Here is a 15,286-nt window from a genome sequence, read left to right on the forward strand (position 1 = left end):
TCTAGACCTATATTGACATTTAGGCATCTTCGTTTGTCTCTCAAGTCGTCTTTTTTCCATACCTCGGACAAACGTCACATGCGAGTCCAGAATGGGCGGCACCGAGGTCGGTCAGATTGGCGCTAGGCTATGACGTCGTACTCAAATGGCGGCGAGCCGACCACCCTTGCAACTCGCCATGCAGCTCGCGATCGCTGGTTCTCATCACGCACGCGACCGCGTGTGCCCTTGGAGGAAAAAATAACGACATTGATTCAACACTGATCAAACACTCGAGACAGCGTGCGCCGTTGCGATGTCATCCAAACAGGCCCTCAATGCCCTTGGCCATGCCGTTTCAGGCTCCATCGGGACAGCTATATCGACCTCGTCTCTCTACCCACTCGATCTGATAACGACTCGACTCAAAGCGCAACGCAAGACTGCAGACACTACCGGCGACTACGATGGAATCATTGCCGCCTTCAAAGGGATCGCGGCAAACGAAGGAGGGACCAAGGCCCTCTACAGCGGTCTGGGGACGAGCGTGGCCAAGTCGGTCGTGGACAGCTTTCTATTCTTTGGGTTCTACAATTACCTACGTCGACGAGACCGGACGCCGAAAGTTCTTGAGGAACTTGCTATTGGCGCTGTTGCAGGCGCCTGCGCTCGAGCCCTAACCACTCCCATCTCTAACGTGGTCACTCGAAAGCAGATGTTGGGGGACGAGCAGTCCCTTAGGGAGATCCTGACCGAAATGAGGCGAGAAGGTGGTTTGCTTGGCTTGTGGTCTGGCTATTCAGCTACCCTGGTTCTTACACTCAACCCCAGCATCACTTTCTTTGTCAATCGGCGACTTGCGGCGCGCATTATCCCAGCGCTCGAGGAAGAAGATTTCCCCATTGCATGGATCGCCTTCTTGATTGCTGCCACGAGCAAGGCGGCCGCCACCGCCGTCACCTATCCTTTCCAGACGGGCAAGACACGGCTACAGATGGCGAGCGGCTCGATCGACCTGGCAGAGCAGGATGAGCAAGGACAAGAGGCCAAGTCAAAAACGAAACAGATCCTAAGAAGGATGGTTGAGTTCTTGGACCAGAGCATATTTGGGGTCATCCTTCGCATCATCAAAACCGAGGGCCTGCAAGCATTGTACGCAGGGCTCCGCGCCGAGCTCCTCAAGAGCTTTTTCAGCCATGGCCTAACAATGCTCACCAAAGGGGTCATTCATAGGTTTGTCGTCCGGGTGTGGTTCATGGTACTGCTACCTCACCTACGGCAACGAAGACTGCGGATGAAGTGATGGATTCTCGACTGGGTCTGACATGGACTAGCATTGGAAGGCAACACTCGACTTCTCCACGGTGCTGGCTCCTCGAGCCGAGAAGCCTGTTCCTTCGGACCGAAGGGCCACCAGGCCGGGAATCAAGGAGCCCTTGGCTACTTCATGTTTCTGGGACTTGGAAGTCAGAGGCACGTCGCAGACGTAACAGGTCAGGGGTGGGTCGTCCTCTGAAGACGACTTCTTGGTGGACGGGAGCATGAACTGCTTGACACAGTTGTGGCACATTACGTGCCCACATTGTTTAGCCATCATGGGGTTGGAGGCGTTGGTGAGCATCTTGCGACATGAAGGACACGTTCTCTGCTTGCCGGTCGAGGTCTCCTCCTCGTTGAAGTCGATTGTAATGAGGTTTTGCATGGTTATCGGGTGGGCGCCGTCTGGCGATGATGCCGGGCAAGTCGGTACGGTCTTGGCCTTCTTGACGACAGGAGGGAGTTTACTTGTTTGGGCATCTGGAGTAAGTGATGGAGTCCAGAAGGAAGGGAGCGTAGGTTTAGCGGCCTGTATTAGAAAACATGTGTTAATCAGGGATAGCGGCATGGGGATACATCTGTTAAAGCACACCTTTTCATCATCAATTGCCTTTCTCGCCTTGACTTTGTCCTCCCGCGCAATGCGATCCAGCTCATCTTGATCAAGCTCGAACTTGCGCTTCGTCCCTACGAGAGCTAATGCATTCTCGCCACTTGTAGCATCTGTGGCCGCATCGTCCGTTTTCGCCACGGGTCCCTTTCTCTTTCGGTCCAGTCCAGCTTGCGTCAATTCGAAATCCGCGACGGCGCGCTCGCGATCCTGCTCGTCCTCGAGCGCTCTAAGCTTCGCAGCCTCCTCCTCTGCCGCAGCGCGAGCCTTGTCGGCGCGCTTGATGTCCTTTTTCTGGGTCAAGATGTTCGAAAGGGCGCACTCGCGACAGAAAATGTCGCCGCGACGGCAGGATACGGGATCGCGGGCGATGTTGAGGCAGAGGCCGCAAGAGCCAAAGGGGAGGAACGAGTCGCGATGGAGACGGGCTGAGGACGAGGCCCAGTGTGATTTGGCGAGGGCGCGCTCGTGCGAGGTGAAGACGGGACGAGAGGTGTTTCGTTTGCCTTTTGTCTGGTTAGTCGAATGGCGGGTTCGAGGTGAAGGCGGGAATCGAACGTACTGTGTGACATGATGAGAGCCGCCTCGTTTGGTGACGTCGATGGTTGCTTCGAGGATAAGGAGGAGCTCGTTCTTTTGAATGTCGCGATCGGGAGGTTCGTGAGTTAATTATAGGATAAGGGTATTAAAGAGGACGCCGTCGCGAATTTGAAGTTCAGAGCAAGTGTTGTTGGAGATATAAGAGAAACGAATGTCGAGGTTAGAGGAAAGACGCCGATGAGCTGCCCCCGGACGAAGCACGTTATTCTCCAGGGTAAGCCGGAAAAAGTTGGCAGTGGGTCCGTCATGAGTCCGCGTCTCCCCGTCGCGCAGAACTATTCTCAATTATATACTTGTTTGTATAACTCCTTCTCACCAACTCGAATCGATCGATTCACCCCAATTGAACGGGGTTTCTTCTGTTCGATTGCTGCTGGACGAGGCGTGAGCTAGCTCACGTTTTCTCGCCAGCCCGTCTTCGACGTCATGTCCGACTCCGATCCTCCTCCCGCCCAGCCGAGTTTGCCATGGCGCATGACCTCGACGGCTCTGATGGGCTGTGTCAGTATGCTCACGAGAGGGTTCATGTACGGCCTGAACGACCTTGAAGTGCGAGGGCTGGATGGATTGCTGGGTGTGCTTGAGCGGCGGAAAACTCAAGGCCGCGAACGTGGGTTGCTGACAGTGTGTAATCATGTCGCCGTGTATGTGAAATCTCATTGAAACGCAACATTTTTTACTCTCACTGACCATGAATTATTCATTCTCTAGACTCGATGATCCTCTAATCTGGGGCATTTTGCCATTTCGCTACGCTTTTGACAGTGCCAACATGCGATGGGGCCTCGGCGCCCACGATATTTGCTTCAAGAACAAGTGAGTTCCCAGGCCTCGATGAGTGCGCAAAGGTTGACTCGTGTAGGGCCACATCGACGTTCTTCATGCTTGGCCAAGTACTTCCCACTCATAGGTTATGGCACTCTCCGTATGGCGGCTTATACCAGCCAACAATGACTCAAGCCATCAAGCTCCTCTCTGGTCCATCTCCATCATCCTGGTCGACAGCCTCAGACTCGGCCCTGGCCACAATTCCATCTTCAACACCAGCTCCTCCTGTCCCCGAACCTCTTTTCTTCTCTACCAATGGCGTCGACAACTTCACAGCACCCGCCGCCTTCTCAGCCAACCGAAATGCTTGGCTTCACGTCTTCCCCGAGGCCTGTTGCCACCAGAGTCCGGATAGTGGGCTACGATACTTCAAGTGGGGTGTATCTCGCTTGATCCTTGAAAGCGACCCGGCCCCTGAGTTCATCCCCATGTTCGTCCATGGGACTCAACACATCATGGCCGAGGACAGGGGCTTCCCGAGGTTCTTACCACGCATTGGAAACAAGGTCAGGATAGTGATAGGTGAGCCAACAGATGTTGACCAAGTCTTTGGCCACCAGCGGGCGGCATGGAAGAAGCTTGTTGAAAAGGGAGATCCAGAGTTGCTCAGGGATAGTCCGGAAGCCAGGGAGCTCAGGGTCTCCGTGGCTAAGCGTGTAAGGGACGAAGTCGAAAAGTTGAGAGAGAGCATAGGCTTCGCAGCCGAAGAGGATGGCACAGCTGCTCTGGCAGAAACATGGGCCAAAGATCCTCACAAGAAGAAATACAAGAGCCCCGTTGATGGGAGTCTTGTTAATAGACACTGAACAGAAAAAGAGAAACAAGTAAAAATCCCAACACACGAATTAGCTCGTCCAGTTCGCTGAAGCAAAGAGAATCCCATGCCATGCCAAAGAAAATGAAAAGTCGCCCTTCGCAACTCGATATTAGTTGATTCTGGTTGGTTGTCAAACGACGACAGCAAGTAATAACGACACCAGCCACGCTGCCATCAATCAATCACCATGATCCAACTTCTTTCGCGCCCCTTTCTAATCCATGCTGACCCCGAACTCCGTAGTGCTTGCATTCGTTACATAATAATTCCATAGTTTTGAGGTTGCTGCATCATCTGCGCAACTAGATCCAAGGAGCTTAAACAGTGAGCACATAGACAGAGCTAGCAATCTGTGAATACGCTCAAGCTGAGCCCGCCGAAGCGCTGCGGTTTGTCCAAAAAACCTAGTAGGCGTCGAAACCTTGGCCTGGGACCGACTGGGGATAGGCACGGGCCTGTGCCTGAAGAGCTTGCTGTTGCTGTTGCTGTTGTTGCTGTGGGTGCATCAACAGATCACTGAACCAAGCATGCTGGAGGGCCTCGTGGGCACTGATTCGCAACTCTGGTCGAAGCTGGAGCATCCTTTGCAGCAGATCGATACCGGTTGAGTCAATGGCCGGGAGAATGTTCCGGAGGTCCTGGGTGGCGTACATCTGGAAAGTCGGCTTGTACTCGGGAAACTGAGTGATGCCGGGCCAGGTGCGCTCTGTGGGTGTCCCCATAATGCGGAAGATGCGGATGATCTGGTCCTCATTGGTGGTTCCAGGGAATAGCGGCCTGCCGGTGAACATCTCGGCCATGATACAGCCGGCAGACCAGATGTCGATGCTTGTGTTGTATGTTCGGCTACCAAGCAAAACGTCGGGGGCACGGTACCATAGGGTGACGACTTCGTTGGAGAAGGTGTTGACGGGGATGCCAAAGGCGCGGGCGAGACCAAAGTCACCGAGCTTGAGCAGACCCTTGCTGTTGATGAGCAGGTTCTGGGGCTTCAGATCGCGGTGGAGGACACGGTTCTGGTGGCAGAAGTCAATACCCTTGAGAAGCTGGTACATGAACGACTTGATGGTGGCAGGCTTGAGGGCGCCGCGCTCGCCGTGGGTGTCCATGTATCTTTTAAGATCGCCGTCCATGTACTCGAAGACGAGCATGAGCTTGTTCTCGGTGTGAATAACATCGTGCAGTCCAACAATGTTTTCGTGCTTGAGCTCCTTCATAAGGGAAATCTCTCGGATGGCGGTCGACGGGGTGCCCTCTTCGGAATCGAGATGGATTTCCTTGAGCGCCACGAGCTCTCCAGTTTGCCTGTTACGCCCTTTGAAAACCTGTATCGCGTAATGCATCAGCAATCAAGACTCTTGGTTTCGCGCATCGTATAGGAAGAAACTAGCAGCGACAAAGGGTGTGGTGGATGATAGGGCAAGGGCGGGAGGTTGAAGCTTGAATGATCAGCGCAAACTCACCGTGGCATAGGTACCCTCGCCGAGCTTCTCGAGCTGCTGGAACGAGCTGGGATGTCGCTTTCCGTCCATGATGAATCGTTCCTTGCACAAAAAGGTTCTGGTGGATAAAAGAGAGGGTGACGCGGCAACAGCAAACGTTTGGGTAGCGAGCGGTGGGTGGATGTTCGGCTGGCGGTTGAGGAATGGCGTGTCACCGACTTTGACTTTTGGGTTGGAACTCGGGACTCGAACACTTGTAGAGGATGTCAAAAGGAAGTCGGAGGGTCCCGGGAATGAAGAAATTAGCAAAGAAGAAAGCAAGAGATGATTTCCTTCTCCCTGGAGCTGCCTGGTGTTGGTGACGGAGTAGCAAAGTCGCCCTCTTTTTTTTCTCGCCCTGGTCGCTTTTCGACTCGCGCAGCCTTTCCTCGTAGTTGCCGCCTGAGATGGAGGGGGAGAGCAGAGCAGCCCCTCTGAGGGGCCGAAGGGATGGACCGACAGCGAAAGGGGAAAGGTTATTGACCCGCTACAGCGATATAGTGCGTGTAAGGGTGTCAACTATTCACACCGAGTGCCAATCCCAACACCAGATGGAAGATCCAATGTCACGGGCCACGCTCATCACCCAACAGAGTACGAATGGCACCGCCGACATAGGCGCACGCGCACCCATTCAGTCAGACCCCACACACCCCCACCTGCCGAGTATGGTGTCGATGGCTTATCGCCCCATGCCCCGTGTCTCCTAACAGCTGGAGCGCTACCTATCACATAACCCCCCTACGATATCAAGCCATCGTCATCGAGCTACGCTACTTTCCCGCATCTCCCGTGTCTGACTTGACAACTCCTTAACTTCAACTTGAAATACTGCAACTCGTTCTCCTTCGTCCTGTGATATTCCTCCTGACTGCTTCTTTGTCCACCTGCTACTGTCTCTCGCCGGCGAGGTGCTGTAGATGGGACAACACTCCCTTTGCCAGATATACACCAACAGCATCCCTGCATCGCGCGCCAGCTCGCCTCCCTCTGCACCATGAGACCTGTCTTGCCTGCGAACCACCCCCTCAATAACCAAGCCTCGGGTCGCTCAGGCCGGCCAGACAGTCTTGTCTGCGGCCCCTCGACTGCTCCCACCTCGTGCTTCATCACCAGCGAGGCCGACCTCGACGCTCGCCGAGATCGCTCTCGTCCAAGATTCCGCCAGCAAGCCGATCGTCGCAAGTGCAGCCGTAGCGCACGCGAGCCGTCAACCCCGCGCCGAAGGCCTTCACCCGCTCGCGCCGACAAGGTTCCTTCTTCAACCTCGGAATCAGAGGAATCGATAGTCGAGCAGGATCCCTTGGTTCTCCCTTCACGATCGAGCACTCCGTCCTTGATCGGCCTCTCACGACCCGAATCTATACTCAGTGGTTCCTCTCGGAGTTATTCACTTGCTGGGCCTTCCATCGAATATCCAAGCGACTCCCTCCAAGACGACGCATCTTTGCCAGAGACCGACATGGGCGACAACCGGGGTCATGACAACTCCATCCCTCAGCTAATCATGCCCAGCCTGACGGTACCACGCCGTCGTCCGTTTTCTGAAGTGGGCAAGTCACTGGGCAAGCTGAAGATTATGGTGTCAGGTCGGAACGGTATGCCTAGCCATGAAAGTATCGACATTTGAATGAGACTGACCATATTTCAGGTATTGGTAAAACCTCACTCATCAAGACCTTGGCACAACGTTGCGAGCACATCGTCCACATGGACCCGATAGAGAACAGCAGCGCTGTGCATGCAACTGAAACATATGCCAGTTCAAGGCCTCATCCATGGTGGCGATCCGACTCTGACCTCACAGTTACTACGCGGAGACGTATCTCGACTACTGGTGATGTCCTGGATAGAAACGTTTGCTTTGTTGAAAGCCCCAGACATCAGCACGGCGCTTCTGTACGCTCTTCCATTATCTCGGCTGTACCATATACTGTGCTGACAACTCACTTAGGGGCCATGGCGCGACCTGCATTATGTCGAGTCTCACCTGGCATCTCTCATGAGCAAGCCTATGGCGGATTCCGATTTGCTAGCTCTAGTCAACTCCGGAGGTGTCCCAGTTGTGGATGCTCTGCTCTATCTTATCCCCCACAGTGGTGAGTCTCTTCATTTACAACATGACCAAGCCTGCTAAACATATTCTAGGTCTTACACGAGAGGATGTGCAATATATCAAGCACGCTCAGGGGATGACTAACGTTATACCCGTCCTAACCCGTGCTGATGAGCTCGCCGCAGAAGAGATTGGGCACATCAGACAGCGAGTTGCGAAGCAGTTGGCGAATGAAAATATCGACTATTTCTCCTTCGACGGCCCTGAACCATCCGACGAAGCCTCCCGAGTTTACGCCATCTCGACCAAAACTCAAACTGACTACGATACCATGGACGCTAGCGTCCTAATGAACTCGGAATACAACCCACCCCTTGTCCCAACCGACCTAAGCAGGCTCGTCGACCACATCTTCTCACTGGATGGTAGTGCTCGGCTCCGCCATGCTGCAGCTGTTAAATGCGTCAAATGGCGCCGTGACCATGGCGATAGTCTTCTTCAGACTGCTCTTTCTAGCGGCTGCATGGTGTCTCGAACCGTTCCTCAGAGTGCCTTGAGGCTGCGCCCCTTCCGGCGATCTCAGAGCTGGGAACGACTGGAGCTGTACAACTGGGCCAATAATTTACGGCAAAGTCTCCACTCGGAGCGACTTTACCATCTGATGGAGGAAAGGTCGAACTCAAACGCTCCTGCGTACGAGTCATCCCTTGTACGACTTACCCCGGACGGGAACCAGCAACGACGACCGAAGAAGCGAAACACCAAGACGCCTACTCATCAAGATCCGCTTGGGCTGTTGCAGATAGGGGGGAAACTCAAGCAAAAGGGCATGTTTGCGCTGGAGATGGTGAGCAGTTTCGGTTTGATCGGCTTGGTTCTTTCTCGACTAATTCACTCCAACTGGGCAGACGGCGTTTGCTCCATTGTCGGGACGAAAAGGATGGGGATGGAGGTAGGTCAGCTGAACATGCTGTTGCCTCTTTAAGGGTGGGTGTGGTTGTTAAGGCCATCACTACGAGAAAATGGTGTTGGCCGGGATATGTACAGGTTCCTTTGTGAGCCTGATGGAATGTAGGGGTGCTGGAAACGATGTGTGCCGGATTTGCAAGATACCCCCAAATACACTACTTCTTTTGGACCGATTACTATATAACCCTTGCTTTAATGATGAGTGTATTGCCAGAAATCCTGAGACTATTCAACTAGATCAGCCTCCTTGAACGCTGTGGAAAGCCGTGTCCTCCCTGTGAGCACCTCTCCCCTTGCTATCAGTTATGCTGAGTGACGTTTCCTAGGGATCGCTTCTCACTTTGAAGCGGTTCTATCGTCGCATTAGCAGGACCACGGTGCCCCTTTTCAGGAACTTCCTTAACGAGAACTGTGTCAACGAAGGTAGATGATGCTCTTGTATGCGAGTGTCCACCTATAGTTGCCATGGCATGAGGACCCGCGCTCTGCGACCTATTGCCAAGTGATGTACCTCATATCAAACAAGATAATTCTTGACTCAAGTCTCAGTGGGACTTCTTGGCGGCTTTGGGTGGAAATCCAAGGGCAGTGGCCGCAGCCTGGAGATCTGGAACGTCATCCGCTGTTCGAGAAACATGAGCCCATCGGATAGTGCCATCACGGTCCACAGCAAAAGCGCCACTCGTCTGCCACCGCGAGCCGCTCTCAGTCGGCCGGTTCCAGATGCCCTCGTTCTTCCCGAGGCTGAATACGGACCACAGCGTGACCGGGTTCACGGCGTGCCATGTTGAGGATATGCCGAGGCCCCATTTGGCGTAAATGTCGCGGCCCTCGTCAATGACCACTTCCACGTCCCAGCTGCCGCCGACCTGGGGGAGCCAGTGGTCTGTGGCTTCTGCCGAGGAGTGGGATATGGCGATGCAGTGGACCTGGTGGTGTTCCTCCGAGAGGGCCGCGAGGGATTTGAAGGTTTTTTCGGCGACTGGTTGATGGTGAGCGCTGAGCTGTGGATACGGGCAGGTATGGGTTGAGATCATGGATACACATACAAGGACATCCGCAGTGACGAAGGAAGACGACTATAGTGGGTTTTCCGTCTGGAAGACGAAGCTCGGCCATCCAAGGTGCTTTGGATCCGACCTCGACAGGAGGACCGACTTCTTTGGCCTCGGGTGTCTTCCAAGACTCGAGCTCCTTCCAGAACCCGGCGTTGCCGGTATTGCTATCTGCTGGAGTGGCTTGGGACATTTCTCCTGATGTGATTATGTATACAGGTTTGTATTCGTTTTGTAAGGGTGGTTTGTGGGTGAGAGAAGTAGATAGGTTGTCGTTGTGCGAGGTGAGTTGTTGCTTTTGAGTCTCGTGATATCCGAGGTGGTGTAAGTGTGCCACCTCTCCAATGACATAATGCGCCTCCCTTGACTGACTATGCTCAATTAAGAGATCATGTCTTTGATAAGGTACCCCAAGATATGTTTTACAGGCAGCAAATTACCGCGATAACATGTTGATTGACGCTCATTACCCTCATCTAGACCTTTACAGTGCTTGCAGCTGGTGACATGATTAGATAAGCCAACAAAATGCCGTATTTTCCCACCCACCCAAATGCGTTTGTGTAGGGTAAGATTATGGAAACACCATGTGAAAATGCTTGATTATTGAGTTTATGAGCTGTGCATAGTGGCAACATTTGTCACTTCGTCCTTTCATTTCCAGACCTTTTTGAATGAGATATACTTATTTATTCAATCTGTATCTTCATATTGACGATTTCCGATGCGTGAGATTATCAGTCTCCAGCTCGGCCAGCTGAGCAACTATGCGGCCACTCACTTCTGGAATGCTCAGGTAAGAACGGTATTTGAGCACAGATAGGAGGCATCACTAACACAAAGCTAGGAATCATATTTCACGTATTCGGCGGACGAAACGTCACCCGTGGACCATAATGTTCACTGGAGAGCTGGCGTAGGCGCTGATGGCTCCGAAACATTTCTCCCACGGACAGTCATCTATGACCTCAAAGGCGGCTTTGGCTCTCTGCGCAAGATCAATGCCCTTTACGAGGCAGAGTCGGAGGTTGATGCGGCCTCTCTATGGTGAGTTGCTGCTCAGGAAGGGCATGAACCCAAGGCTTACAACTCCTAGGTCAGGCCAATCTGTCGTCCACAAGCAGACGCCCATCGACCCCAGCGCCTACCAGCAAAGCCTGGACGCAGGCACAGAACCTCCCCAACTGACGACGTCCACTGTGAGATACTGGTCTGACTTCTCCCGCGTCTTCTTCCACCCTCGGTCTCTGGTCCAGCTTTATGACTTTGAGCTCAACTCCACAACCATGCCCTTTGAGCGCTTCTCCATGGGCACTGAGCTGTTCTCCGTCCTCGACAAGGAGCATGAGCTCGTGGACCGAGACTTTCGACCCTTTGCGGAGGAATGCGACCGGTTACAAGGGATTCAGGTGTTTACCACCATCGACGACGCTTGGGGTGGCTTCTCGTCCTCGTATCTTGAGTCGCTGCGGGACGAGTTCCCCAAGTCCTGCATCTGGACCTGGGGTCTGCAGAGCCCCCTGCTCGACATCCCCAGAGCCAAGCGCCAGTTGCGACTGGCAAACCTGGCCCATAGTGTTGAGCAACTTTGTACCCAAGCCTCGACTCTGGTTCCATTGGCTCTGCCCGAAGGTGACTTGTCGGCCGGCGTGTCGATGGATCGCCGCTCAGCATGGCACACATCTGCTCTTATGGCGGCGGGAATAGAGACTGCTACTCTGCCATCGCGTCTGTCACAGGGCTCTGTTGATCAGCCCGCTTCTCTAGATGACTTGGCCGAGAGTCTTAATGCGGCTGGCAACCAGCCCCTGGCGAGCATGCACATGTCTCTGGCAACCACAAAAGATGCGCCCGAAGACAGCCGCATCGATGTCGACTTCTTCCAAGTAGGACGGCAGTGGAATAGGCAGCATGTTCAACAACGGGATACGCACAAGCACATATTTGGCGCAATCCTGTCTTGCCGAGACTTGGATCCTCTGGAGAATGCAGACCAGGATGAAGCTGGACACCTCGGTCAAGGTGAACGCCCAATCATTGGCAACCCCGTTGTTCGCAAGTATGTAACACTCATTTGTATGCCTCGCAAGAGAACTCACACTAACTCTTATCACCTAGATACGATTCATCTCTCCGGTTCCCTCTGCTAGATGCCTACCCGCAGATCTATTCTCGAGTCGCAGGGCAACCCAACATTGGTGTGCAGACCACCCTTTCCACCAACAGCTCCATGGTACAGCGGATCAGGACATTGCGGTCCGAATCGGCACGGCTCGTGGCGCTCAACGAAAGAGAAGACTTGAGTAACGGACTGGCTGAGCTTGCAGACGCCTACCAGGAAGGTTGGTTCAGTGGCAGCGATGAGGACGACGACGATCTGTGAGAGGATATTGCCATATGGATGACAAGGCCACATGACATTCTGCTCATGATGCAGCCGCCAACAGGTATGCTGTTTAGAGCGAATTGCCTTTGGTTGGCATCCATTCCGTGGATCATCTCAGGTTGGATCAAGCAACTCATGCACACTGGTCTTTGCAACATGACGTGACACTGGATGAATGAGTTTGATGAGGCCCATTAGGCCTCAAACACGCTTGTATTGATCTAGTAAAGCGATCTTCCTAGTTACAGGAGCAAATATGGAATTGCTCAAATGCTTCAAAAAGAAGTGCTCGGAGCCCTCGGAACGCCGCCCCCTGGGCTCGTCATGTCGTCGCAAGACGCGACTGTCGTCTAGGCTAGTTGCCCTCTTTGCACGCGATACGATACGTGCCTCTGCTGAGATAGGTATTAATGTGAATTATTCAACCTGTCATTCACGTGATGCCACCAGCAATGGGTTGATATTTGCGACTGCACCTGCGAGCCCTCCGAGCCAAGCAGATCAGTCAAGATGAGAAAGTCTTTCCCCCCTTATCTTTTTTTTGTTCTTTTTGTTTCATGTTAGTATGGTTATTGGCTTGTGAAGCCACGATGCCAAGCCTTTTATGGACTTGCCGGGATTTCGAGAGTGTGTTTGTGTTGTCCACACAGAATCAAGTCAACTTCTTTCGAGTCAACATCTGCCAAGGAGACATTCTGGGGATGCGAGATGGTATACTCAGCCAGCGGCCGCAACCGAGGCCTGTTGTCTCTTGGCGGGAGGTGGGTTTTCCTATCGATCCATTAGTTTGTCCCATCGCTTGAGGGGCCTTGCTGTCGACGACGACGCATCTTGGCGACCGAGGGGGGGTCGCGTCGACAAGAATCAAATACCTCTGGAGGTCCGCGTTTCTTGCCGTTTGCCGCGCCCTTAGCGCCCGCAGGCTTTCTTTGGGGCTTCTTCTCGTCAGCGTCAAAGACGTCATCTGGCAGGTTGAAGCTGTGTGAAAGTCAGCAAGCTAGGATGCGCTGGTATCTGGGGTGTCATGTTGCAACTCACTTCCGGACGTGTTGCACGCCGATTGACACGGTCGTCTTCAGCTCATCCTTGTACTTCTGCCACGAGGTGCAGAGCTCCTTGAACTCCTCAACCTGGTAAGATAGATCAAGAGATTTGGCACCTGCAAAGTCAGCACCCCCGCAACTCAAGGATAGACGCTCAAAACATACCTCCGCTCAGTTCAAGACCGATGTAGTGAGTTGTCGTGTAGACGTCAGTCACACCGGGTGCCACAGGCTTGACTTCATCAGAGGGCTCAGACTTGACAGCTTCAACCTTGGCGACGCCGTCACTCTCTGTCGTTTCGGGTTCGGACTGGATGGGCTTGCTGTCCTCCTCAGATTCGGGCTTGATGGGCAGTTCGGCTACCGCTGGTTCGGATTTGGCTACAGGCGTCTCCTCGGTCTTCTCTGTACACAAGTAATCAAGGCTGCCGTCTTGCACAGCGGCGATTTCCTTATCGCTATGGCACCGATGATGACGCTCATAGCCCTTGTTGAATGCATGGGCCAGCGCGATGGATGGATGTTGTTCCAACTTCTGTACAAGCATTCGCACCTTGGATTCAACGTAACCAGACCAGATCTTGTGGTCTTCCTTGGACTTGGCCGAAGAAATCACAGAGATGTAATACTTGTAACCCTGTGTGAAGAAAGTGTGCTTGACGAAGAGATCACTCCAAGGACGCTTGCCCACCATGATGCTTTCGGATATCTGGAGCGCTCGCTGAAGCTCTCTGTTAATGACCCTCATAGAGGAGCGAGTGATATTGAAAGTTGCACACATGGAGGGATAGGCCGGGGTGATGACAGGCATCAGATGAAACGAATCTCCCTTGTATAGCTAAGACAGGATTAGAAATGGGTTCTTGGGGGCATCGCTGACAAGACTCTTGACATACTCTTGGGTTCCAGACTCGGACGGGAAGTGGCCCATTCTCGATAGGCTTGAGAAGCACAGGTTGCGGCCAGCGCCACTGGCTTATGACGAGGAAGAACTTGTTGACGATGACGGATGGCGTGGCTTTGGGGTAGAGCTGGCAGACACGTGCGACGAGCATTGCCCAAGCTACACCACCGGGGAAACCCATGATGTTGGCGTAGACGGCGCGTCGTTGTGCCCAGAGCTTGATGGCGCGCAGCGCAAGCTTGAAGGTGCTCTGCTCGGGTACCAATGTCAGGATTTCGTCCGTCACTCGTGTGCCGTTGAGCGATCGCAGCTCTGCCTCGTCCAACCCGCGTAGTAGGCCCGAGTCCTTGAGATCCTTGAATTCGGGAGGGAGCTGTTTCTGGATGATCCTAGAGAAAATCAAGTCAATGCTTATGCCAGAGTACTCAAATTTGATAATGGGCACAAAGGCGTCCGTCACAACGGCCAGGCCGGTGATGGCATCTTTGGGGGCCATTGAAACGAGCAGATCGGGAAAGTATTTGAAGTAGTCGTCCCGAGTGACGTATTTGGGCGCAACGATGAGGGTATCGATATCGGATCCTGGACCGTAAACACCAAGTCGGTAGCTGCCGTAGGTGAAGACCCTGCCTCGCGCATTGCGGATGAGGACATCGTTCTTGGGTTCTTTCTCTTGAGCGACTTGACGGATGAACGCGTTGGTGATATTTTGAATCGACGCGAGAACTTCCTCTCTACAGCCAAATTTGTCAGTCCCCGTGCTAGAATTTGCAAAACACGATCAAAACCTACCTCTTGGCCGTGTCTGCCTGACTCTCAAATGTCTTCTGACGTTTCAGCTCCTCGAGGAGAGCATCAGTGGCCCGCAATTCCGCATCGGTAGGGAGCTGTGACGAGATGGGCGGCGTGACGCCGTAAGCCTGATCGGTAGTCATGGCTTCGGCGCAAGAGGCACCTGTCGAGGTCGGCGAATTCGGCGCCGGAGGCGAGGAACGTCAGGGTGGGAGCGATCGGAGCGGGGATCGAGGTCGGCGTGATGACGAAGAGCTTGGAAGCCAAGGCGTGGTCGAGGGAGCGATTCAGCTGGTGTGATCGAAGGCAACGGTACTCTGCTGCAGCCCAGGCCTTCAAGCCTCTCTCCAAGGGTAGCGCAAGGGAGACGCCGTGCAGGCGAGGGCGCTGGGACTCTGGTATGTAAACAAATACTGGCGATGGCTGGTTGAAGGAGGTAAGGGATGGCC

The 15,286-nt window shown here is 53.6% G+C and overlaps 8 protein-coding genes across 8 annotated transcripts; 4 read left to right on the top strand and 4 right to left on the bottom strand.

Annotated features, from left to right (window-relative positions):
• Positions 1-295: 295 nt before the first annotated feature.
• Positions 296-1,282, top strand: NCS57_01045900 (uncharacterized protein; the record flags this gene model as incomplete). The annotated part of the gene is made up of 1 exon (XM_053060204.1): positions 296-1,282. One exon carries the CDS (start codon positions 296-298, stop codon positions 1,280-1,282), a length of 987 nt encoding a protein of 328 aa, XP_052910598.1.
• Positions 1,283-1,309: 27 nt separating this feature from the next.
• On the bottom strand, positions 1,310-2,556 carry NCS57_01046000 (RING-type domain-containing protein; the record flags this gene model as incomplete). The annotated part of the gene is made up of 3 exons (XM_053060205.1): positions 2,469-2,556; positions 1,889-2,412; positions 1,310-1,825 (listed from the first exon to the last, which is right to left on the bottom strand). Exons 1-3 carry the CDS (start codon positions 2,476-2,478, stop codon positions 1,310-1,312), a joined length of 1,050 nt encoding a protein of 349 aa, XP_052910599.1. The 5' UTR covers positions 2,479-2,556.
• A 376-nt stretch (positions 2,557-2,932) lies between these two features.
• Positions 2,933-4,140, top strand: NCS57_01046100 (Tafazzin family protein; the record flags this gene model as incomplete). The annotated part of the gene is made up of 3 exons (XM_053060206.1): positions 2,933-3,150; positions 3,218-3,322; positions 3,369-4,140. The coding sequence occupies 3 exons, from the start codon at positions 2,933-2,935 to the stop codon at positions 4,138-4,140; spliced, it is 1,095 nt and encodes a 364-aa protein (XP_052910600.1).
• Positions 4,141-4,555: 415 nt separating this feature from the next.
• NCS57_01046200 (uncharacterized protein) lies at positions 4,556-6,040 on the bottom strand (the record flags this gene model as incomplete). The annotated part of the gene is made up of 2 exons (XM_053060207.1): positions 5,615-6,040; positions 4,556-5,476 (listed from the first exon to the last, which is right to left on the bottom strand). The coding sequence occupies exons 1-2, from the start codon at positions 5,681-5,683 to the stop codon at positions 4,556-4,558; spliced, it is 990 nt and encodes a 329-aa protein (XP_052910601.1). The 5' UTR covers positions 5,684-6,040.
• A 589-nt stretch (positions 6,041-6,629) lies between these two features.
• On the top strand, positions 6,630-8,673 carry NCS57_01046300 (Septin-type G domain-containing protein; the record flags this gene model as incomplete). Its single annotated transcript, XM_053060208.1, has 4 exons — positions 6,630-7,230; positions 7,284-7,531; positions 7,587-7,731; positions 7,781-8,673. The coding sequence occupies 4 exons, from the start codon at positions 6,630-6,632 to the stop codon at positions 8,671-8,673; spliced, it is 1,887 nt and encodes a 628-aa protein (XP_052910602.1).
• A 529-nt stretch (positions 8,674-9,202) lies between these two features.
• NCS57_01046400 (Thioredoxin domain-containing protein) lies at positions 9,203-9,989 on the bottom strand (the record flags this gene model as incomplete). The annotated part of the gene is made up of 2 exons (XM_053060209.1): positions 9,707-9,989; positions 9,203-9,639 (listed from the first exon to the last, which is right to left on the bottom strand). The coding sequence occupies exons 1-2, from the start codon at positions 9,903-9,905 to the stop codon at positions 9,203-9,205; spliced, it is 636 nt and encodes a 211-aa protein (XP_052910603.1). The 5' UTR covers positions 9,906-9,989.
• A 447-nt stretch (positions 9,990-10,436) lies between these two features.
• Positions 10,437-12,095, top strand: NCS57_01046500 (Protein DML1; the record flags this gene model as incomplete). Its single annotated transcript, XM_053060210.1, has 4 exons — positions 10,437-10,508; positions 10,560-10,759; positions 10,809-11,771; positions 11,831-12,095. The coding sequence occupies 4 exons, from the start codon at positions 10,437-10,439 to the stop codon at positions 12,093-12,095; spliced, it is 1,500 nt and encodes a 499-aa protein (XP_052910604.1).
• Positions 12,096-12,815: 720 nt separating this feature from the next.
• On the bottom strand, positions 12,816-14,980 carry NCS57_01046600 (Poly(A) polymerase; the record flags this gene model as incomplete). Its single annotated transcript, XM_053060211.1, has 6 exons — positions 12,816-12,869; positions 12,971-13,076; positions 13,137-13,257; positions 13,307-13,979; positions 14,038-14,779; positions 14,838-14,980. 6 exons carry the CDS (start codon positions 14,978-14,980, stop codon positions 12,816-12,818), a joined length of 1,839 nt encoding a protein of 612 aa, XP_052910605.1.
• Between the last annotated feature and the right edge of the window lie 306 nt (positions 14,981-15,286).

The sequence above is a fragment of the Fusarium keratoplasticum genome, chromosome 8 (assembly GCF_025433545.1).
Source record: "Fusarium keratoplasticum isolate Fu6.1 chromosome 8, whole genome shotgun sequence".
Classification (NCBI taxonomy): Eukaryota; Fungi; Ascomycota; class Sordariomycetes; order Hypocreales; family Nectriaceae; genus Fusarium; species Fusarium keratoplasticum.